This window comes from Seriola dumerili, unplaced genomic scaffold, assembly GCF_002260705.1.
Source record: "Seriola dumerili isolate Sdu_G_001 unplaced genomic scaffold, Sdu_1.0 BDQW01000260.1, whole genome shotgun sequence".
Taxonomy (NCBI): domain Eukaryota; kingdom Metazoa; phylum Chordata; class Actinopteri; order Carangiformes; family Carangidae; genus Seriola; species Seriola dumerili.
Window position 1 is genome coordinate 263,570 of NW_019174515.1, and position 24,193 is coordinate 287,762.

At 40.5% G+C, this 24,193-nt stretch overlaps 1 protein-coding gene across 4 annotated transcripts in view; it reads right to left on the reverse strand.

Annotated features, from left to right (window-relative positions):
* Positions 1-24,193, reverse strand: part of usp7 (ubiquitin specific peptidase 7) — a 31,882-nt gene that overhangs the window by 4,740 nt on the left and 2,949 nt on the right. Inside the window, exons 1-26 of one of the 4 annotated variants that reach the window (XM_022756889.1) lie at positions 22,509-22,593; positions 18,177-18,281; positions 17,708-17,906; positions 15,219-15,357; positions 14,645-14,733; positions 14,412-14,520; positions 13,786-13,916; positions 13,212-13,266; positions 13,046-13,126; positions 12,604-12,694; positions 12,399-12,481; positions 11,847-11,956; positions 10,807-10,984; positions 9,337-9,481; positions 8,911-9,041; positions 6,432-6,566; positions 5,516-5,617; positions 4,808-4,913; positions 4,155-4,247; positions 3,925-3,992; positions 3,523-3,623; positions 2,654-2,807; positions 2,387-2,454; positions 1,316-1,424; positions 498-575; positions 287-387 (exon numbers count right to left, since the gene is read on the reverse strand). In XM_022756889.1, coding sequence (XP_022612610.1) covers positions 287-387; positions 498-575; positions 1,316-1,424; positions 2,387-2,454; positions 2,654-2,807; positions 3,523-3,623; positions 3,925-3,992; positions 4,155-4,247; positions 4,808-4,913; positions 5,516-5,617; positions 6,432-6,566; positions 8,911-9,041; positions 9,337-9,481; positions 10,807-10,984; positions 11,847-11,956; positions 12,399-12,481; positions 12,604-12,694; positions 13,046-13,126; positions 13,212-13,266; positions 13,786-13,916; positions 14,412-14,520; positions 14,645-14,733; positions 15,219-15,357; positions 17,708-17,906; positions 18,177-18,281; positions 22,509-22,521 — 2,774 coding nt within the window. In that variant the 5' untranslated portion in view covers positions 22,522-22,593. Of the gene's footprint in view, positions 1-286; positions 388-497; positions 576-1,315; positions 1,425-2,386; positions 2,455-2,653; positions 2,808-3,522; positions 3,624-3,924; positions 3,993-4,154; positions 4,248-4,807; positions 4,914-5,515; positions 5,618-6,431; positions 6,567-8,910; positions 9,042-9,336; positions 9,482-10,806; positions 10,985-11,846; positions 11,957-12,398; positions 12,482-12,603; positions 12,695-13,045; positions 13,127-13,211; positions 13,267-13,785; positions 13,917-14,411; positions 14,521-14,644; positions 14,734-15,218; positions 15,358-17,707; positions 17,907-18,176; positions 18,282-22,508; positions 22,594-24,193 lie in introns of those variants that run through there. The other 3 variants (XM_022756888.1, XM_022756887.1, XM_022756886.1) reach the window with 3 other exon arrangements.

The following is a 24,193-nucleotide window of genomic DNA, read 5'->3' on the forward strand; positions in this document are numbered from 1 at the left end:
AGGATAGCTGCAGCAGAGCTCAACAATGGTTGGTCAGTGAAAGGTTTTCATTGCGAGCAGTGACAAGTTTTCATTAACAAAAACTGCAGCGCAGAGTGGAGCAGATGAGAACGTTAAGTTTTCCGTATGTTGGAGAGCAGTGGTCATGACTGGAGAAAAAATGGTTGATATTGTGAGGCTCAATCCCTTGGCAAGCATTATATTACTGCAGTAACCTTCCCAGCCATATTTCAGTCACAAAATGATGACACACACACACACACACACACTCCTGCAGGGTGGATACCTGAGCTTCTCAGAGCCTTTTTCAGAGAGCTCCACTGCCTTTTTACATTCTTCCAACAGGTCCCGCACACAGCCATGTTTGTCAGGGTAGAGGGTGATCTCCTGCAACAAAGCACATTTCATGTCTCTGCTGGAATCACACAAAACATTTGACTTAGAGGAAACATGAGAAAAAAAAAACGGGAGAGACTGTAACGTTTTGTGTGTGTTACCTCCTCTCTGAACTGGCTGTTGAGCCATATGGATTTAAAACTCCTCCTGTTCTCAAAGTCTGTTATCTTCATCTTTAACTGTGGACAAATGAAAGGGAGAGAAAAGAGAAAAATGCTCATGTTTGTACTGCACATATAGATAAGACTGTGATGGAAGATGATGAACGCAATGCTCATCTTTCCTGGAAGTTTGTCTTTTTCCCTGGTAGCTTTATCTTTAGCTAGCTCAGCAATGACCATCTACTATAAACTAAGCCACATCATGATGAGCAGCTGGCCTGGCAGGAGAACACACCTCCCTGCAGGAGTATCTACAGATTCAGTGTTTGACATAAACTGTTTCTCCATCTTGAGTAAGGTTTACTTCATCGAAAGAATGGAACTGTTTGTGTGCTAAAATACATATATAAGTATAGAAAGCTTTTAGCTATAGAAAAATTGTTATACATCAGCTTTCAGCTCATTTTATCATATGATCGAAAGACATTTTAGGAAAAAAATGCTCAAGAGAAAATATTAATGAAAGATTCAAGGGTGAGACAAAAATAACAAAGATGAAGAAAGAAAAGAATGAACACATCCAAAGACAGAACTAAGGAGTGTTAAGATAAACAAAGACAGGATGAAACAGAGATCATGAGCAACAAGAGAAAGAGCAAAAAACAACACATTGAGAAATAAAAACTACAGGTGCTACTTGGAACTCTAAAGCCAACTTTCTTAGGCCAACAGCAGTGGCTGTTTTTTCAAAAATTTAGGCATAAAAAAACCTAAAGACAAAAAACCCAGAAGGACCAGAGCTGGCAAACTTGTCCTACCTGCTGGTAGTAGAGTTTCTTGGGCTGCCGAGGCTTGAAGAATTGCAGCAGGTCCCGCAGCGTTCCCTCATAGTTGTGTCTGAGAGGATTCCCTGGACCGTCCCTGTACCTGGCCACCACACCACCAAGCAGGGGGGGAGGATGACGAAGGGGAGGAAAAAAAGACAACAGGAAAAGAGAAAGAAAAGATCGAAAAAAGAAGAGAACAAGCAAAAAAAAAAGGGAAGAGGACAAAGAGGAAAGAGGGAGAGGGAGATAAAAAGAGGGAAAGAGAAAGGATATTCAGAGAGGTGCAGAGGGAGAATAGAGTAGAGGAGATGGAGAGAAAGAATAGAGCAAAGGAGAGGGAGAGAGGTGCAAAAGGGAGAATAAAGAAGGGAGCCCAAGTGGGAGGAATAAGAGGAAACAAACAAAGAAAGGTGGGGGGGACAGGTTACGCAACATTTCTACCGACAACTGCAAGTAATCAAATCAAAGGCAAACATAATCAAGCTGGGAGAATGAAAACTGTTTGTAATTGAATACACATTTTTTATTTTAAAACAAAATGAAAGTTAAAACTTGAAATAATGTTTATTAAACCAAGAATTATTCCCAAATACCTTGAGTCAGCCAGAGAAAACCTAAACACTGTAAACTTATCTCTTATGCTTTTTAAATGGGGATAAATGCTTCACAGCAAAAGCATAATTAGTCATTTAGATGCAAAACAAGTACTAAAGCTCTCTCCCTCTTTTTCTTCATTTTCAGCATTGTTGCAAAGACCTGTCTGCTGTTTTATATTCAAAATTCTGAATTAATTCAAAATTTTCATTTTTCCAGACTGGAAATACAGTAAACAGAACAGCTGATGAAAGTTGACCAGTACTGCGTTATTGGTGTTATTACATTTCACACTGTATGCATAGCATGTCTTTGGACTTTGTTTTCAAGTTGTTCTGGAGGGTAAATTGTTGAAAAAATGCTCTGCTTTCTGCTGTTTGAGCAAATATCTGCCAAGCTAACTATCAATATTATCACAAATGGATAATCATCTATTATCAGTGCGTGTGGATGAGACAAGCCTCCTACCCCTGTGACTTGAAGAACTGCAGCAGCATGGGATCTGTGTTCAACCTCTGCGCTACTGTCTTGGCCACCTGACAAATAGATAACACAAACATCACAAACATTACAAACATTACAAACATTACAAACATTACAAACAGGGGAATCACCACAGGCCTGTCAGATTTCATCTGTGTCAGTTAACTGAAAAGCCAAAATACTGAAACACAAACACATTGAAATTACCAAGGTATTCTCTTCCCCTATACTTCAAACATCCACTGAATGTACCTGGAAATAGTTCATGCGGTTAGAGAGTGTGACCACAAAACCAGGGTCATTGTGGATGGTCTTGTCACAGAAAATGACGTCCACTCGGTGGTAGAGATCCCGGAAGTAGTCCTTGGCCGTAGGCAGCTCGCTGCTGTCGTTCTCTGGGTCGTCCCTGCATTGGAGAAAGGTAGGAAATGGATTAATTGAGATACAGAATATGGAGTGATGACAGGAGGGGACAGAAAAGACAATGGGACAGAAGAGTATAGACATATATTACAGAGGAGGAGGAGGGATGGAGGGAGGGAGATGTGAGGACAGAAAGCACAAGACAGGAAGAAGGTTGAGGCAGGTTGGGCAAGAGAGAATTCAGAAGAGGTTATAAAGCAATAGAGGGATAGAGGAACAGAGGAAAGCACTGAAGTGTCATAGACACTCCTTCTGATAAAAGATTTTCCTCTAAATGCAAACACATGTCACTTAATTCCCCCTCCTCTCTTTATGTTGTTTCTCTCAGAAATACCAAAAGGTCCAGTGACATGTAACTGCTCTGTCTTTCTGCTGTGTTATTAGGACAAAGTATAACAGATAGCATGCAAAACTGAAAACTGACCTGCTGTGAAACATGTTAATCTAAGCAGCAGTTAAAGATGGAAATGTTACTGAAAGGCCATTAAAAACTTTATGTATACGCTTCCCATTTACTCACAAAAAAAACAACAACAAAAAAAACATGCTAGTTTAACAGCACTTCTAGTTAGAGACAAGCTATCTTGTAGCTTAAGTGCTCTTGAGCATCTCCTATATTGATTATACTTATTTAAATATACTGTGATAGAAATTAGCTCACACTGCCCAGACTTTAACGCATACACAAACAGTCTTACTTCTGGAAGACAATGATGTCCCCGTCCATGAGCTCATCCAGGGCCTTGTCCAGAGAGACATCATAGTCCTGTATCCGCTCTGTTAGATTGGGCTTTACTTCCTATAACACAAAAGGATCATGGGAAATGTAATCAAAGTGAAAATGTCTTTAAGTCCACAAGAGTGTTGGGTTAAGGAAGCGTAAACACACCAAACTATAAAACAGGGAAGTGTGAGAAAAAGAGAGATGCTGCATATGACAACGTGAAAGTGTGTACAAGAGAGTTAGAGAGAGAAAGCTTGTGTGTCAGACAGAAGAGCCTGGAAATGCAAGAGTGTGAAGGAGCGAGTGAGGAGTTAGAACAAGTGAGAAAAAGACAAGAGGAATGTGCCAGCAAGTGAGCGCTACATAAATAGATCACCTCATAGAGGATAAGGCTAGTTTCCTGCTGAAACCCCGCTCTCTCACACATGACTGGCAGCAGGTCTCCTGGTTACATGGAGAAAAGAGCAACAGAATCATGATTTAATCCTTAAGTTCAAAGCTTTTTCCTGCAGACAGAGAACTCATTAGGTTTATATTGTTCAAACATATGTTATCTAGTGACAGTGTGTTGAGCTTAAAATAGACTTGGATGTTGCTACTACTTACTTATTTTGCAGGATATAGGTGTGTAGATATGTCCACAATAATTTAAGCTTCTGGTTTTGGGGTCATACATCTTCAAGAACAACATGACATCATCTAGAAACAAGGAGACACAGTCACTAAAGATACAACAGGTCCCCTAAAGAATTGACTGCTTAACAAGGAATATTCAGAAACAAAACAAAGACATTCTTGCTACAGAGGTTGATAGCATAACATGGGTGAATCCTTAATGAGCACAACTGCCGTTAGAAATAAAATACCAAACACACAAAAAGATGTTGTTAATGTTGTAAGGCTACTTAAATTACACAAAACCTGCAACTACTCCTATTGTATTACATTCTACAGTGTTTCCCAAAATGTTAACAGTGATCATGACCTATGAAGCAGCATTTCTAGTATTTCAAGTTGCAATGAGCTTGTGCCAACACAAACGCAATGGATGTAAGTCAGTTTGACACAGAAAAACATGAGAATTAAAGGAGGACTGATTTAGAGGTCATTTTGCCTTGTATTTAGCTTGAACTAAATATAGTCTTTTACATCTACTGAGCTCTGTAAATCACATGATATTAACATAGTAAAGTAACACAATGTGTGAAATGATACTGGAAAAGACACTGAGTAGGATGAGGGTGAAATGTGGGACTTACGGTCTTTGTCAAACTTGGGTAACGTGGCCCCGCTGGCCGCCATCTCTGGATCCACTGTCTCCAGAAATATTGTCCAGGGGTTCTCATTGTCACTCAGGTCGATCATCTGAAACACAGATGTGCAAAAACATTAAAAACTATTTCATTTTCTAATGTCACTGACTAATTTCAGTAAGGGTGGAAGGGAATAATTAGTTTATGCATCCATGCACACAAATGCCCATGTTGCAAAGCACAAATACACTAAGGGGGGCCTCCAAAAATCAAGCGAATCTGAACTGACAGATTATATATGGACTCACAGCTGATGCATTATAAAAGACATACATGCATGAGTACTTCAGAATACAGCTCATCTTTGCACAGTTTTAAACATTCTAACAGTTGAAGGATTATTTCCTATTTTAATGTAAGCCACTTTTATTTCTGTTTTCACTAACAAAATTCTCTATTCAGAGTTGTACTCTGAATAAACTCTCACTACTACAAGGGACATCTGAACACATTTCTAAAGCTTCATGTTGCATTTTAATTCCCTTACAGGAGATGTGAAACTACTGACTGCCACAGTTTAACACCTGAAGCTCTCCCATTTCAGCTGACTAGCCTGCATATTAGTCGTTTTCTTTTTCCCTTTATTCACAACGAGAGTGTGAAAACGGGTGACAACACACACAACAAACCAGTCTTCCAGAAAGAAACACTTACCGACTTGTTGCAGTCAGCCTCGTAGTCGAGCATGGCAGGTCGCTTGGTTCCATTGCTCCGGGCCTGCATGGGCCACAGCCTCATCTGGTCCTGTGGGAAACCCTGAAGCACATCAATGTGTGAGTTCATATCCAACAGTTTTCATTCTCATGTTTATTTTGCACTTATAAGACACTGAACACAAAAGCCAAAAACTTAATTGCACAATAAAGTGGGAAGCAGCATTAGGATGGAAAAAAACAAACCAAGCAGATAATAAAAGGGTGTGAAAGGAGTTTGCAAGAGAGGAGGTAACACAGTCAACAAGTGTCATTGCAGAGCTCCTGACTACAACCATTTTCTTACACTTTGTGACCATTTAACACTAAAATTTCTAACCATTGTTTATTTTTTCCTGAGTCATCATAGTATACTTTTATCAACTGTTGATGATGGAAAGGAGAAAGAAATGTGAATGTGTGCACGTGTTTTTGTCCTCTACAATGCTAAGTGGCTGTTTAGCTAGCAAATGGCACGCAAAAAGGAAAATCAAAAAGCCCCAGCTTCAGATAGAGGCATGTGTTGAGGCTTAGTATACAGTGTATGTGCAAACAGAGTTTCCTTTGGGATGAATAAAGTTCAGTCATACATTAGTTGCTTCAAAGACTGGCAACACATTAAGTTTAATGAGCTTTGAATGGGCACAACATAAATACAAGAGCAGAGAGTAAGGTTGGGGTTTCCATTACATCGAAACGGGATTCAGATTTGTCACAATTAGAATGTTTCTAAAAAGGTATCCTTGTCAACAATTGAAAGAACCAAACGTCAGACTTTATGTTACCTGTAGTTCAACTTACTTTTTTAGGCCTCTATGCAAACCCCAGACAAACATTCTCTACTATTTCCCCCCCTCACACAAGGTGGAGTCCCTCACCATTGTCTGGGAGAGGTTCTGAACAAACTCTTGCAGCGTGGAGCTCTTCAGGACCTTGAAGACTGTGTACTTCACTTTTTCTTCGTCATACATGTCATTGCCCTGATGACCACAGAACTGGTCCTCTGTCACCATCTGCCATGAGGGGGAACAGGACAGAAAGAACACAGCCTTAGTGACTGACAGTAAAACTGGACAAAGACTTAAAACAAAAAGAAAGAATGATAAGCTTGGAGGGAAAAAATAGAATAAGCAAACATTTGCCCCAACTGAGCATCTGCTCTTCTCATCTAACCATATAACAGTTGCTGTGTTTATTTCAGCATCAAACATTTAAAATGGCAAGAACTAGAATTACCACCTCATGGTTGTAAGCTTATGCCAACCAGTGAAGATGCATTTTACATCCACGTCTGTACAGACTGAAATATGTAGTGAAGACTTTGAAGGAATTCAATAAAATCAAATGTATTTCTTGTATGTGTTTAGATGTTTGGCAAATAAAGCTGATTCTGGTAGAACACAAAGTTGTAGCCATGACAGTAGACAAAGCTTCAAATATGGCTGTTGCTACAAATTGTAAAAAGTGGATGCCACACACATACAAACACGATCTGTCAAGGTGGTGTCACCAAGTCAGTATCAGACCAAATATGGTCACAATCTTCCTTTCTGTTCCTGGGTTATGGCTTTGAATAGTGGCCAAAAAAGTGTTTTTGCAGAACATTATGATGTCTCAGTGAAGTTGACTTTTAGATATATATAGTGTCATCACTTTATTGTATCGTATTAGACATTTGTGTTAGTAAGTTTGTCATAATTAGCATACAAATTCTTGAGGTTTGGACAAAAATATGTCCTTGCCACTCTGTTTCGCGGATACCCCGAGTGACGAGGCAGGATGTAGGATGACAAATACATTTTATGGCCATGTTGAAAATAAATTCACATCACCAACAAAACATTATTTACATTTAATAATCACAGCATTCACAATATTCAGTCAAAATCAGCAGGGGGAAGCATGTAGAAACAGCTGTTTGTTTATGTTTCTCCCTTCATTTCCCTGTTTGAAATGAAAGTTCTGTTTAAAACCATACGAAGCAGTAGCTACGAAACCAAACTGAGTAAGTGTTCTTTCTGTCTGTCTGTTTATTGATCTCTTCCGCTCTGCTTAATCACAGCATGGCACCTACACACAACAGAGCCTCAATGACAGTCAACTGGTCGGAGAGTGTGTGTTGCATGCATCGCTTATATGTGGGGGATGTCGACATGAAACTATAGCAGGGCAAATCAAATTTAATACAACATAATAAGTTAATATATTAATTGGAAAACAAGTCAAATGTCGTCTTGACATGGCATGAACGTGGCATGAAGGCATGAACTATTGGCGATTGCTCTGATGATCGTTAATCACAGAGATCATCGTACATCGGCACAACCCTACTTAGTGACACATTTTGTCAAACACAAAACTACAGGGTGTATTTTGTCTAGAACTGAGAGTCTCTGCTAAGACCACAAATGAGAGTCAAATCCACAGAATTAAAGGATAAATGCATACTGACAGTTATCACACATCCTCCTGACATTTCTCTCTTCCTCCTAATGGTAGAAAATAGCATTATGTGTTGGCCAAATAATAAAGTCAGAGCAGCTCACATCTTTGTGCAGGATAAACCTCTTATCTTTTAATAAACCGTTTCCTCATTATGACTCGTTGCTCTTCTCGCCATCTAAACCACACTGTGACTTCCACAGCTCAGCTAGAGAGACAACATTCTTTCCTCCAGCTTATAGGTTGCTCTCATCGTCTGTGCCAATATAAAAGTGTGTCACAATAACCACAGGTTTACCAGTGTTTAAATGGAATAAACTTATTTGAAGATTTGTTTTTTTTCTTAAAAAAGGTAAAACTGTGCTGAATTACCATTTGACACAAGACTTGTATGTTACAATTTGTTGCTCAAATAAATGGTAGTTTTCATCCAACTATAAAACATACCTGCCTAGATGCAAGTATTTCCACATTAAAAAGATAAGTAAAGCTGCATATTTTGCACAGTTTCATCTTGCATTAACTGCTAATGCAGCATCTTGGTTGTACCCAAGGCAACACCTAACATATAAAGTCCCATCACAATTCAAAATATTCACTATCTTGCACCTTTGCATACTTCAAGCAATGAGCACCACTTCATTCATATCACAGTATGTCACCAGCCAGGGCCCCCTCTGCTGGGTTTTGTGTGTTGACACCCTGAATCACTGCTATTTAACTTTCCTAGCTATAAATCACAGTACCATAACAACAGGGAAGCTTTACTTTCCTACTGTACTTTCCCATCCGTAAAACTTAAATGAAGCTAAAATGGTAGATAGGTTTCTCATATACATTCTCACACTGACTAATTTGCAGTAGAGAGCTCACAACAGCACATTTCTAAAATTAAACAGTCTCCTGATTCCCTACCTGGACCTGCATGTAGAGGTGAGCCTCTTGGCGCTCCTTCCTCTTCTGCGCCTCCACCCTTTTCTCCTCTTGCAGACGCTCCACCAGCTGCTGGGGGATGTCCACGTCAGTCATCGGTTGGAGCACCTCGCCTATGATACAGGAAGAATTATAGGTTGGACAGGGTGCAATACAGTAACATTTGTGTTTACTACAGGCACTATGACGGTAAACTAAAGCAGTCATTGTGGAGAATTCAGTCACTAAATGACAAAGTGGAAGAAGACATTACATTTTCCTTCATCCCTTGTACATGCCTTGTATATATGTAGTGTTGTACTTACGGAAACATTAGCTGGGGCAGTTGAGGGGAAGGTTTTATGTCTTTATGAGTCTCTCTGACACCATTAATATTAGAAAGGCAGAAAGAGGGAAGTTGTTACTTACTGAGCTTGGACTCACGGATGTAGACCAACATGTATGCATTGGTGCAGTGGCGCACTGAGAGGTCATCATCATGTCCACCATAGTTGTGTTCTATGGCCTCCTCTTTAGTGCACCGTGACACCACGTCATCGTCAAACTTACACCACTGCAGAGAGAGAAAGAATGGTAGAAAAGAGGGGGATGGTGGTTGTGAAAGGAGGATGGGTGAGGTCAAAGGGAGAGACAAGGAAGCCAAGGGAGGGTAAGGAAAAGAGGGGACAATGGAGGAAAGAATGGGGCGAAAAGGGAGGTCTCGCCGAGGAAGTTGATGAGAGAAAAAGAGAAAACCAGAGTGCACTTAAGACAACCATTTATGTCAAGTCATCTTGACATTCTTATAATTAACCCCAACATGCACACTCATAAGGCTAAATAACTAAGATCAATTTCCCCAATGAACTCAGGTTATAATATCCATAAACTTTCCATCTTCCTCCTCTTTAAAGGAATGATAAGTACAGGGTGCTCAACCAGTTGACCTTGTCTATAAACAACACTACAATGCACTAATTTGTGCATGTGAGTCAGGAGTTTAGAAGGTGAGAGGGAGTGGCTGCGGGTGTTGGGTGTGTAAGTAGGTTTTAAACATGCTACACCTCCAGATTTGTGTGTGAAAATACAGACAATACAGGGACAGGGCTCTGCAGCTGAAATTGTGCCATGTGCATTGTCATCAACAAACAGCCAGACTCTTGTCAGTTATATTCAAATCCTGACAAGCACATTTTTTTCTACTATGTAGCTGATTCAACATTGGTTTTGTGAAGCATTTGTTCTGTGAATCTGAGTGAAAAGCTCAGCAAATACTTCACCTGGTTTTTAACATTTCTGTATATTTTTTTAATAATGGTTCACAAAAGAACTGGCAGGTACTTATTTTCTATCTTTGCTCAAGCATCTCTCTCATTTCTCTGCCTTCAGCCTTTTAATACAATGTTCTACGAGCAAATTACATGCAAATAATTGTAATATTTATAGGTATAGTTAGATATTATTCTTTGACATTGATTGTTTTTGCATATTCACATTTCTACCTTGAAGACCATCATAATAACAACTACATAATTCTGTTATTTCATTTTCTACATTTTATAAGTGGTCCTGATTGATGATGATGTTTAATGTCATTTTTTTTTCTTGAATGATTACCTTCAGTAGCTTTTTGTGTTAAATGTCAGCTCTATAGTAGACCACTGTAGGTGTCGACTATATCAAATGACTGCACTCACGATGCAGTAGATCTCACATCTAAAAAAGCCGAGCACCCGTGACTTAGTTGATCCCAAGTAAAGATAAAAACTGGTACTATACTTTGGGCATCACTAGCTATAATTTTGAGAAGCCTCAAACCTCAATTTGTATAAATCCCCCCAATCCCACCATGACCCACAGAATTTTTGGTGAAAGGTGTATAAAAAAAATTGTTCTCACTATTGGTTCCTTGACACTCACTTTGCCGTCTCCTTTGGGGTTAAGATAGACGACGTAGTGACCGCCATGGTTGTCCCCGCTGTGCACAAGCACTGCGTGCAGGATGTAGTTAGCTGGGTCCTTAGAGTCAGGCTTCTGAAGGAACTCATCCAGAGGTAACTGATCTGGAAACTCAAACCTATTGAGGAGAGGAGGAAGGAGAAGCAGAGGGGACAGATAGATGAATGAGGGGGGTGGGGTATGAGGATTGATTGAGGGGAAGTGTGAGAGGATGGAGAAAAAGTAGATGGAAAACAAGGATGAGAGAGGCAGGGAGGGGGAGATGGAGAGGAAAGAATATGACAGGCAGGAGAAAATGGGAGAGGCAAGAGGAATGGAGGGAAAAATAAAAAGAGGATTGAAAACAGAAGGATCAAATACTAACACAATAAGCAATATATATATATCTATATCTCCTTTGTCCTTTGACACTCCATATCCAGTGTGTGTGTGTGTGTGTGTGTGTGTGTGTGTGTGTGTGTGTGTGTTGTGTGGTGTGGTGTGTGTGTATGTATGTGCGCACAAATACAAAGGCCTCAGGGGGCCAGGTGCCTGTGGCAGCGTCACAAGGATGACTCAGGGGTTGTAAGAGACGCCACAGAGAAAAATTAGCTATTCTGGATGGCTGCGTGTGTTCTGTAAGTGTCATATTATCCTGGTAGACTGTTAAAACACCATTAGCTCCTACAAAGCATGATACAGCCTACAGGAAACTCTCAGTGACTCACTTTCTCAGTGTCCTGGTGCAGAAGGTCAGGGCATGCTGCTCAGAGAGTGAAGGCTCAAGTACCGTTTCCAAAAATAGACTGCTCCTTTAACCTATGTTAATATGGACCAGACCTTCTCTAAAATTATGTCTGAGCACCAGCCATTGACGCATTGTGTGACTAGGACTGATCTACTTCAAGCAGGTATATGTGTTTGTGAAGTGATACACAAGTAAGCCTAATAAAAAGAATGAACATGTGATGACAATGTGAGAGTGAAGCCCAGAACATTACCTGTCATTAATCTTGATGTTTTGGTCAGTCTGTGGGTCATACATGAACCTCATCAGCTGCAGATGAAGGATTGGGGGGAAAGTAAGGAACTTCACTCCTTTTTCTGCTTCCTGCAGGGCAAACATAAACACATCAGGCATCTGGTCAAGACATCTGATTGATATTCATTCTCCAACCATGAATGCTTCCATGTTTAAGTAATTTATTTCAACTGATCTTGGATGGAATTTTGGAGTCTTATGATCAACTCTATACAGGTATTTCTCTCTTGTTATTGCTCCTACTTGTCCTCCATTTTAACATGCCTCAGAATCTGATGTTAGACCACATATCTATTTAGCTTAGAGAAAATAAAAACTGGTGTGCACATTGTCAAAAGGGACCTACTTTACTGGATAATAACAGAATTGATTGACAATTATGGGTTGATATTTGTTTATATCCCAATTCAGCCATAGCAATATAAAATAGTTAAACCTAAATGTAAGCAAACTAAAATAAACTGGAACAAATAAGATAAATAATTTAGTTCTAGTCAGTGTGAAGCCTCACCTGCAGGCCATGCTCTCCTGCATCGTATTTGTTGTCTCCATCTAACTGCTCGGTTGCAACATAATCTTTGAATGACTCGAAGACTGGAAATAAGCAAAGAGCATGGATGAGATCAAGGAATCAACAGTAGTTCTAATGATAGAGAAGCACCACTGTTCCATTGTTTGAGTTGTTTGTTTGACATTGTGTCGATGTTGCAACTCACTGTTCTTCTTTCCTTTTATGCTAAGCTGGATGTCATAGTAGTCCTCTATCCGCTCTGATCGGTAGTCCACATGCTTACACTGGATATATGACTGCAAAGTGAGAACATGCACAGACACACATGGGTTACACAATGATTCAACTAGTGAGTCACAAATATTATTTCTAAGAGGGTCATTTCTTGATTTAACCTCCTTCTATTCTTAAACTGACCTTGTTCTCGGCTACATCCTGTGTTAAGTTAGACTACTTCGGTTCATCACTGTGTGAATATATGGTAGCCTGACATTACTGTGCAAAATAAAAGTCTGGAAAACGTCTAACTTGAACAAATAAACATGCCTATTTGAACAGTAACTCAATGATTATGTTTTTGTTTTGTTTTTTATAACAACTTTACAAAATGTGACTGTAACCATGAAGGGGAAGAGGAGAAAACATACCACCATCTTTCCTCTGAAGAGCTTGGGGATGGTTCCCTCAACACAAGTGCCTTTCATTTTGTTCTCCACATTGTCCAGGAGCTGGAAGACACACATGCATATAGTATGTCAATTATTCAGCATGTACAGACATACACATGATTCAAGTTATTATGAGAGAACTCACCACTCTGCACAGCTCCTGTACGTCATGTTGCATGAAGCTATCTAGTGTTTCCCACCTATAAGAAAGAAACACAGCAAACTGTCATATGATAACTACAGATCAGGAAAATTTTATAACTGCAACCATATTAAATACAAATAAAAATAATATGACACATAGTGGCATCAGCAATGACAGCTGACATCAAAGCAGCAAACCAACCATCAGTACAGTATCATATATTTCATTATTTCCCTTCTTTTATACCAATTCCAGGTAACATCCTAAGAACTCATTGAGACAACACCACCACAGAAAATCCTTCAGTTTTGTCCTAAATAGCTAATATGACATCAAACAATATGCACAGATCTTTCTGACGTTATTCAAACTGAGCAGGTATCTCACTTTCTCAATCCCATATTTGATGTTTTGAGCATTTAAATGCCAACAGGAAAATACAGGGAAAAAAATGACAAGTACGTCCATGATATAAAAACAGTAATTATTGGTTTAACCTCTCATTCTAGACTTGATTTTTGTCATGTTAAAACAAATAAGAGGTGAGTTGTCAATACAAAGAAGTCTATCTTACCCAAAGGACTTGGTGAGTTTCTTGGTGCCAACGGGTTTGTCGCTGTGTTGCAGCTCGTAGAAAACCCTCTGCAGTGCCAGGGGGACGCTCTTGGACGAGTCATCACCCTCTGTGGGCATCATGTACACCGCCTGCAAAGAGAGGAGTCGAGAGTGAGTGATATTCATAGATTGAATATGTAAATGTCTTCATAAGACAGTGAAAATAATAACTTCAAACTTTCTTATTTTTATGACAAATAAAATCAACATTTTCAGAGCTGCTGTTGGAAAATGCTATTAAACAGGATTAACAGGAGTATGGTGAATTAAAGAGCCTCAGAGATGCCAGATGATAGTGGTAACAGTGCTACAAGAATCAGCAGCATCTGTAAAAAAAAAAAAAACATTACTAAACACAATACATACTCATACTTATAGGGAAAAACATGCAGCATGCAGAGTAGACTACACACTACACATGCAGGATGTGAATTTCAGTATGAATTTCAATAGTTTGTCTGCATTTGATGCGTACACTTTCCTGTTCAGCCCAAACTAATGTATCCAGCCAACAGGGAAAAATACACACCTCATACGAACAAATTCTCAACTCCAACACACATAAACACAAAGATGAAAGCATACCCGCCGTAGCTGGTTGGTGAAGAAGAGTGTCTGTAGCAGGCTATTCATGTAGCAGGTCGCTCCCTGGTTCTTTAGACCAACATAGCCTGTGTGTTTCTTAGAGTCCCAGCTGTTTATTGACATAAAGCTGATGTTAGGGTTATAATTCATAAAACTTAAATAGAGAAAATGCACCAGTGAAGAAAACCCAGCCCACAAAGAAAAGACCCCGGAGAAAATTAAAAGCTACATACGCCACTCCGTGTGGGGCATCTGCCTGGACGTAGACTTCAAAGGTGACTTTGTCATCATCAATGAAGCCTCTCTCTGGATCAGTCACATCCTAAAACACACCAGCACCAAAACAGTTAATATTAATAGGTGTGTATATTTTTGACTTCATCTATGACAAAGAACCAACACACAGAGGTCCAAATAGACAATGAGCAAATAGCATTATGTTGCACAAAAATAAAACAGCCCTGTCGGCACAGTCTTTTATCTACCCAATCAACAAATGAGAATTACATTTTCGACAGCATCTCCTATGTGTGTCTACTCTACCAGCCTGTACAAAAAAAAAAAAAACTCAAACTTGCACTTTTCATGTACATATCGTGTGTATTGTGTATATTGTATTTATTAGTGTATATTTGGTGTATTTTTGATGTATATTTCCATAGATGTTTATTCTATAGATGTTTATTTTTCCTGCTGTGGTAAATGAATTTCCCAGATGTGGGATTAATAAAGTTAATCTAATCTAATCTAATCTAATCTAATCTAAAAATGAATTTGCCATCAAGTTCTGTCAGTTCCTGCACTTACACTCCAGGACATGAAGTTGGAGAAACCCCAGTCATTCTCTTTGTGGAAGAACAGATGACTGATCCTGCGGCTGAATGACTTCTCATCATCTTTGTAGTTAATGATCTTCAGCATGGCCTGTGCGTGGCAAGACCATGACCTGAAACACCAAGCACAGGATACCAGAATTTCTTAGTATTGTGAGACAGGACAGTTCAATGATTGCATTATTTTGTCATTAACAACTGTCAACTTATCAACAAAAAGCATAAAAGAATGCAAGGAATGACAAGATGACCAGGCTTTAATTGCTAATTTTACTTCCTTTCATCAAGAATATTTTTTGACAAAAAAGCCTCTGAGGTATTAAAAAGCACCTTTACACGAGTAAAAAAATCAGTTCATCAAAGTGAGGACTCAAAAAACATCCATCCAGAACACAGCATCTCTACAAACTTATGTAAATGAAAAATAAACTCCAAGCACAAAACAACTGACTGACACAAGTATTCAACCCATTTACTAAACTTAACCATGATTAGTCCAGCCAGGCATTTACATTATACAATTAACTGAGATCACCTGGGACAAGCTGTAACTACTGGTGTGTTTATCTAAAATGTCTAACAAGTTTCAGTTTCGGGGCCAAAACTACATCATGAAGGCAACAGGCCGCTCCAAATAAATAAGTTTCAGAAATGTACCAATCAGGAGACGGATGAAGAAAGGGTTTACTTTGTATACCTGAGATTACAATAATGCCAAGCACCAAAAACTAAAGATGCTGTCACAGCCATGGAGCTCTGAAGAGCAGGCCACCCTGCCTATCCAGTGTCCATGTGTTTAAGTGATAGTTTTGACGTGGGGTTGTATGTGGTACTTATCCATAGTCAGTGTATTATCTGAAGCAGTTTGGATCAGTGCACTCCCAGTTTGGAAAAGCAGCCAGGAGCACCTGCACAGCAGCTGAGCAATGTACACAACGGAAAAAAATGTTTAAGCCACTTAAAGAAATTGCTATCGGCCATCAGTTGAAGTGTACGCTATATTTTGAACATTCTCACAGCCCTTTCGTTCGGCACATTTTTTGAACCACTGAACTACCGTATTCCTACGAACAAGTGCACCTTCGGCACACACTGTATTACACCGCATGTCAGCTGTTTGAGTCAGACAGAGCTAAACTTCCCTTTCCTATAGATTTCAAAGATGGTGCATGTTTGTATTCAGTATTCATTCAGTATTCAGTCAAGCAGGGAACTCTGGATGGCTGGTGATGCAGACTGGGTGTGAGGCACTGGCATCCTCTGATTCAGAAAGAAGTGTCACTCATGGTAGCAGTGGCTGTCTGGGTCCATAGACATGGGCTTACAGTTCACACATCTGCACCACTTGGTGGCTTCGGCTCCTTTTTGGACTCCAGCTTCCACAGAATTTTTTCTTTCTCTGCCTCAGCCTTGCAGCCACACTTCAACCGATATTGGCTTTTTCCTGTGGGCATTTTTATAAGTGGGTAAAAGACGTTTTTGCGGCCGGCCCCATCCACAGCAGCACATCGTTCAGTTCTTTGCTGGTGCTCCTGGCTGCCTCTCTAAATTGCAAGGGCACCAATCTGAAACTACTCGAGGTACTACACTGACACCGTATAAGTACCTCACACAACCCTGTGTAAAAATAATCCAAACTGTCCCTTTAAGGACACCAGTAAGGGAAGACACCAAGAGGCTTATGGCAACTTTGAAGGAGCTGCAAGGTTTCATGGCTATGACAACTGATGTACTGGTGCTTTACTAGTTGCATCTTTATGAAAAGAAAGACATTGCTGAGAAAACCTTAATGTGACATTTGGGCTAGTCTTTGCCAAAACTGGAAGATTGTTTTTTATGGTCTAATGAGACCAAAGTTGAGCTTTCTGCCAATCGTACTATATGCTATGTTTGACATAATCCAAACATCGTACAGTAACACATCATTCCCACAATAAAGCATGATGGCACAGCATCATGCCGTGGGATGCTTAACCAGGCCTGTGGGCTGATGCAGCTGCAAACTTAGCACAAAAATAGAGAAATCCTGAGGAAATACTTATGCAATAATTGGTTATGTCTGTATTTATTAATTGTAAATAATTCATTTAATGTATCAATTTGTAGAGATTGTTTCACATTGACATGAAAGAGTCTTTCAGTGTCAAGAATGCAGAACTATTAACTGTGACACAAAATTATAGAAGAGAAGTGTGCATGTGAGGAGGCAGCACCTTATATGGACACCATTATGTTTTTGTTTCGCTGGAGCCATTGTCCTGAACTCATTGTAAAGACTAACTTTCAAACCCAAGGCATGTCTGCCCTGGTTTGAACATCAGTTTTGTGAAATCACAATGGAAACTGTTTATATACCAGGAAACACTATTTGAGTGTATGTGTACCCGGGCCATCAAAATTTTTCTGTGTTTGTGGAAATCTATATAATGCCCACCGCATCCCCCACCCAACCAAAACACCTACGTGGAGTCTGACTCTGCGTTACACTGTAAGAAGAAGCCCACGCTCTTCTGGTGTGGTCGGTCAGGATAGAAGCGTGGCATCACCATAATCTTCCATGGAAGGTTCCGGACAAAGCAGGACGGGCTGAGCACCGACTCGCTCAGGCGGCTGAAGCGTTCTACCACAAACCGGAAGGTCGCCTCTGACCGCCAACTGGTGTCTGTAGAGAGATCAGGCAAGAGGGGAAAAATGGGCTGATTAGATGGTGAATAGAAAGATAGTAAACAAGTAACTCGATCACTAGATATCACTAGATATCAGTATTTTTACAACCTAATGTGGGACAAATAAATAACTCCACAGCCAATTAAATTGAGCCATTCACAGGATTATGTTAAACCTGGACCATTGCTTAGGACAATTACATTTACAGCACAGACTCCTGAACAAGCAAAGGTGAATCTTGTTTGTTTATGCACATCCTACTCACCATCCTCCATGTCCTCCTCTGTGTTGTTGTGTCCATCAGCCATGGCCACGTTACCATTGATCACTGGGTTGGCTGGGATTCTTGGAGGATCGTCTGTGTCCCCAGCTATACAAAGAGACAAACTATATGACAAGACTGTACGGATCGCACGGTTCTAGCATAGATAGAAGGGGTATAGACCTTTCTTCAATTGGAGGAAACCCTTAAAACTGCTCCTAATTCCTCCTAACTGCCTGACTTCAGTGGGCCAGAAATGTCAAAAAAATATCCCAAGATCGATAAAATATGGCATCAAATAAGGCACACACAAGATTTACGCTCACTGAGCAACATTGACAATTTAAAAATATAAGTGGTGCCTACAACAGAAAATCTGCTAGATTTACTGTCTTACCAGTGTGGATCCATTTTAATTCTACAAAGTGTGAATATGCAAACCATTTCAACTCAAACTAACATTTTTAGAATACTTTTGCTAATAGAATTTCGTCCTTTGGTTGTGTAAAGGAAGAAAATGAACTCAAAATCAAAAGTCTTATTTTGCCAAGTTTCTTTGGATAAATGTACCCTTTAAAGAGCATGACTGACTGATCCTCCTGACAATGACCATAATCATTTGAGGCATATAATAAAAACAGCATCAACCAAGACTTGACTTCTCTTTAATGTAATTCTGCAACTACTGTCCCATCTTTATCTCACTGGGAAAACCCTGCTGAGACAGCATGACAAGTCTTCTTTTCCAGTCTGTATGTCAGAGTGAGGGCAGCACGGAGAGAATGTGTGTGTGCACATAACAAAGACCATGCAACATTACAGTAGGCTGGGTAATTATGGACACAATGCAGGATTAAGCTGCAAGTCATCGCTCAAACAAAAACACACGCGCACAGAGGACAACAATTACCCCAGCTGAATAATGAGACAGCTCGATGCACAGTCTCGTCTATCAAAACACACTGATGACAGAATCAGAAGAGCTTTGAGTAGACTTCTAGGGGCGAGTGAAATCTGCCTGGATGCTGTGATGATGACAATGATGCTACAGAAACCAGACTTGAGAGTAACGACAGCACTGACATGAACACTCTGGCATGTCTCCAAATGTATTGCTGTGTCAGCCCATGTCTTACACTGGATTTCATGTTTATCTTGTTCCTTGTCTTCCGCTAAGCTTACATACGCAGTGGTGCCTCCAGGTAACGTTACTGACCGAGTCATCCAGGAGACTGACCTCATTTCCCCAAGTGGATTACACCCGGCTAATGGGGTCTGTCAGTCAACTCCATGACAACTTCTTGTCCCGCCCACTGTGTTGGTCTATCCTGAAACCTCTGAGAAGCACGGACTTACACATCAGTCACAGAAATCTGCACATGCTGGAACTCCATATAGGACATGTATTAACATGATATTGATATTAATACATTTCCAAGAAGCATCACAGTAACTGATCTGAATGCCTTCTGTGGTTGCACTACAACAGTAACCATTAATAAAAAAGGAAACACGGGTTTCCATTTGAGAAGGACCAAGAAAGTATTCTAATCTTTTTCCTAATCTTTTAAAATCCACAGCCTTGGACTGAAAACCGCAAATAAAAGTTTCAATCATCAAGAACAATTTTTGTTCAATGAGAGAACAGAAACAACTCCAGATGTGTTTTTAACCTACAGCAACAGGGTTGTAACAGTAGAGCTGATCGTTACAATGACTTGGCACTAAGGGTGAAATGCTGTTTGGTGCATCAGACCATACAAAGGTGTTTCTCTACCGTGTGAATGTTGACAGATGCAGTAAAAATGATAGACTCTTAAAACAAAATCATTAAGTACAAATAATCACTGAACGAAATTTTGACTTATAACGTATAAGCACGTTAACCATAGTACTTAATCTTGTCCTATTAATAAAAGAGGATTTTATGACAAAGGCATGTTTTGACAAATAGCATGTTTGTTTTTTGTTAAACTTCTACATTTCTGGAGAGCTATTACAGACATAAACACTAGATTGATCATGTAGCAGCAACAGCCTGTCATCCTAGTAACAATGCAGTGGTAAAAGAGAAAAATAACTGAGATATGCAGAGCAGATGATGGATTAACCCCACTCTAACTGTATGGAGCCCAATACCATAGAGAAAATGTGCCATGTATTGCTATAAGCAGTACGAAAAAAAGTGAGGAGTTTATTGTGTCAACTTGTTTTCACTGTCCTTGTAAGGCTGCAGTGCACTGGGAGAGAACCCAAGAGGGATGAGCCTGCAACTCACGGGTGAGAAAGTCTGGGGAGTGCACCTGCTGCTAGTGAAACAAGTATTAAAATGAATGATGTAAAAAAAAAAAAAAAAAAAAAAAAAAAAAAGTAACTGCAATCTGGAGTTGTTTCTACTTCAGTATTTCTGTAATCGAATAAGATAAGCTACATATTGTGTGCTGCAGAATAACGAGCATCATTGCTTGTGAACAGATAATAAAATCAGATTCAACTATGACTAAATGACGCAGTGATGCTGAGGGCTCCCACAAGCCTCGACTCAGTCCAAAGTTGACATTAGTAAAAACTCAATAAAAATGTTGGTAGGACGGACGTTCTGTGAATTTGCGGTATCCAGGGGTGGCTCTAAGTCCAAATCGGACTAACAAAAACACAGATCATTAAAAATGGCGAGCTCCATGCCGTTTGGTCTTCCATACAATGAAGCAGCAAATCCCGCGCTTGCCTCTGTGCGGGCCTGGCTTACGCGCAGCGGCGACTACCGTTACTTTGCAAGCACTGCCACAAGTTTCACATCAAACACTGTCAAACATAATGAACATATAAACTAACATACAACTACGCCAGAGTATAATTTACATTCGGTGTATTAAAATGTCTAAATCTGTACTCCAATCGCTAAACGTGTTATACCAGTCAATTTAGCAAATCAGGATTGACGCATCTACGTTAGCGTTTAGCTATCTAGCAAACACTAGACCATCATATTCATCATATTCATCTGCAGCCGTTATTAGCTAACATTAGCTAGAATTACTTGAACCACCCAAACAAATAAAACATTAATGCTAGAGAAAACTATCGCCCAGAGGAAGTACATTATACCGTTAGACGGCCTTTAGAGACAAGTGAAAATATCTAGATAACGTGAGGCAAATATTCAAGGCCTAACATTCGAGCAATAGCCAAATCGAACGTTGCAAAATACAAGCCACCATTTTGGAACGCCACACACCCCTCGGTGAGCATTAGCCTCATCAGCTAACTAGCATGCTAGCCAGCAAATGAACGTAATGAAGTAGGCTCGGAGCTAATTGGCTAGCTTTACAATTAGCTATCCAGCTAGCGACGTTCATTGCGTTTCAACAGCTTAAGGAACAAATAGGGTAATAAAAGAGATACCGGCAATGTACTTGCTAAACGTTTAACAACTAAAACTAACCAGTCAAATTTACTTACTTTCGCCTGTAAAGGGGCAAACTTGCAAATTTACCCCGTAGTTAACCGATATCGTTACTTTACAGGCCACATATATGTACAAGCCATCAGACATGATGCTAACATATATTCTGGAGAGGCTGGCGCAAACGTTACATGTTGAAACGGTTATTAACGGACTATTTTCAAACGTTAACAGGAAATATGGATAGCTAATCGACTGTAGATTTATTCACGAAATAGTCAACTTTGATGAGGAACGCGGTTGTCGATAAATCCAATTCAACCCAAAACTCACAGTGAGTCAAAGTAGCAAGATTTAATTTACCTAGCGATGGATCCCATGTTAAATTGCAGGACTAACAACTACACTGTTTACAAACATTTAGGTTAACAACAATCAGTGGGGAGCGGCATGGCCAGTCCGTGGCTGCATGTGGATTCTAAACGGCGATGGTTTTGGCAAACTGCATTTGATAACTTTGTTACAGCAGACGAGTGTTATCAGAACCTGAACGGAGTATTTTTTTATAAACAGTGGCGGATCCGAATGAATGATTTGTGTGGCTAATCTCTAGCAGTTCGGATGAACAGATTATTTTGGTTTCTCTACATGCAGTGGCATATGGCACAAAATTACAGAGAGAAATAGGTACAAGCTCCAATCGCTTATAACGCAAAATGGAGGTCAGCTCCAACAAGTATGCTGCAACGGACGCACAATCAGCAAAAATGCAAGCCGGCTATCCTAGTTAGCTTCGGGCCTTCGTGTTTACTGTTTAAATGGAGCTCAACTTACACCAAATAACATTCGAAGTATCTCCTGCAGCTGTTTAAGTGGTAACATAAAATAATGAAAAGTGCCCGTCCGCCTTTCTTGGGACGATTACTTACCTTCCATCTCCATGTCCTCTGGTTCGCTGAGCTGCTGCCTCGCCGGCTTTCTTGTTGCTGCTGCTGCTGCGTGTGGTGATGGTGGTGGTTCATGGCAGCTGTTGTTGTGGTTGTGATGCGCTGTTCCCTGCTATCTCTGATACCCTCGACCTTGTCCAGGGTCGGCTCGGTGGGGAACCGGGTTCTGGACTGTTGGTGAGGTGCGGTAGGATGCGGAGGTGGGGCGGACAGGTCGAGCCTCGGCGGCCGGGCCTGCTCTGTTGCGACCTCGGCCTTGGTCCGCTGTCAGCGCCGGGGAGTGAGGAGGGGAGGTCGGCGGGGGAGCGGGTAGAGAAACGCGGACGTATTTGCTCGCTAATTCGCCCAATCTCGGCGCCTTTGGTGGGTGCGAGTTGCTGGCTGACGGCGGGGGGTGGGATGGATGGACCGGGGCTCCGAAGAGGGGGGCCCGCTGAAATTAGCTAATTCAATCCGGCTTTACCCGGGAAATGTGGGGCAATAAAGACAACTCACAGCACGACCTGCAGCTTGACGAACAAATACCTGTTTATAGCTAGCGTTAAGCTACCTGACACTAGGCAGCCAACGGGTGATATAGGTACAACAACAATGAAAAACAAAGGCTCATTTGGCAATAGACACTCAACAACTTTCCCTGCGATATCCCCAGTCCGTGTGCTCCTCCGATTGTCCCTCGTCTGGGGGAGAGCGGAGGAAAAAGCTATCCATTCAAACCAGTTTCCAATACGGAATAGCACTAATGTTAATTTGGAAGTTCGCGGAGACCGAGAGTTGCCACGGCCCGACATGAACCAATTTTCCCCCAAACCGCCCCTAAAACGATAAACGACAAACGCGGCACCTCGTTGCATTTCCTAGCTAACCCCTTGTTTCTTGTGAGGAATGTGCCGGTCATACACGTTAGCCTGAGCTGTGTGGGTTCTCAACCCGCTCCTCCCGTGGTTTGTGATGTGTTTGAGTCTGAGGGTAAATCTCAAATGGCGGGTCGCGCTCTTCTCTGAAATGTCACACATCCGCATGGAGATCCAAACACTGGCCCATCCCCGGCCAGGTTCAACATTCATGTTAAATGATAGGGATCAGGCGTGTGCATATGATAAACACTGTGGAATAGAATATAAGTACTCCAACAAATTATTACAACGAATGAAAAACTATAGGAATGGATTACAGGGCTGGGCATACTGATGACTATATGTTGAACTGGGGCCTCAATCAGTGATTTGACAATAAACGGTAAAAAATCATTGCCTGATCGTGGAAACAAACTTAAGGGTAAAATAAGTAATGAAGTTTACCAACTGATTTCATTTGTAACACCTTATTACTTTTTCTTCAGTAAACAGCAAAAATGCTATGCTTTTTAACTGAGTAGTATGAACGGGGGTTTGTTATGCCTGCAAAATTAAATTTGAGCACACAAAAATATGAGCAGCATAATGCGTTATATGAGTAATATGCGGCTATAGCCTACTATGTGCAGCATATATCACCCATTAGATAAAATAATAAAAACAGTGTGGCTTATCCATTAGGGGCATGGACCTTTTTAGAAGTGTGCTGCTTGTCAACTGTAGATCTTACGTTTTTAAGTAAAACATGAATTCAGTAGCATCTGTTATAGTTATTAACCTAATGTATTCTACTTACTCAATTACTTTTCT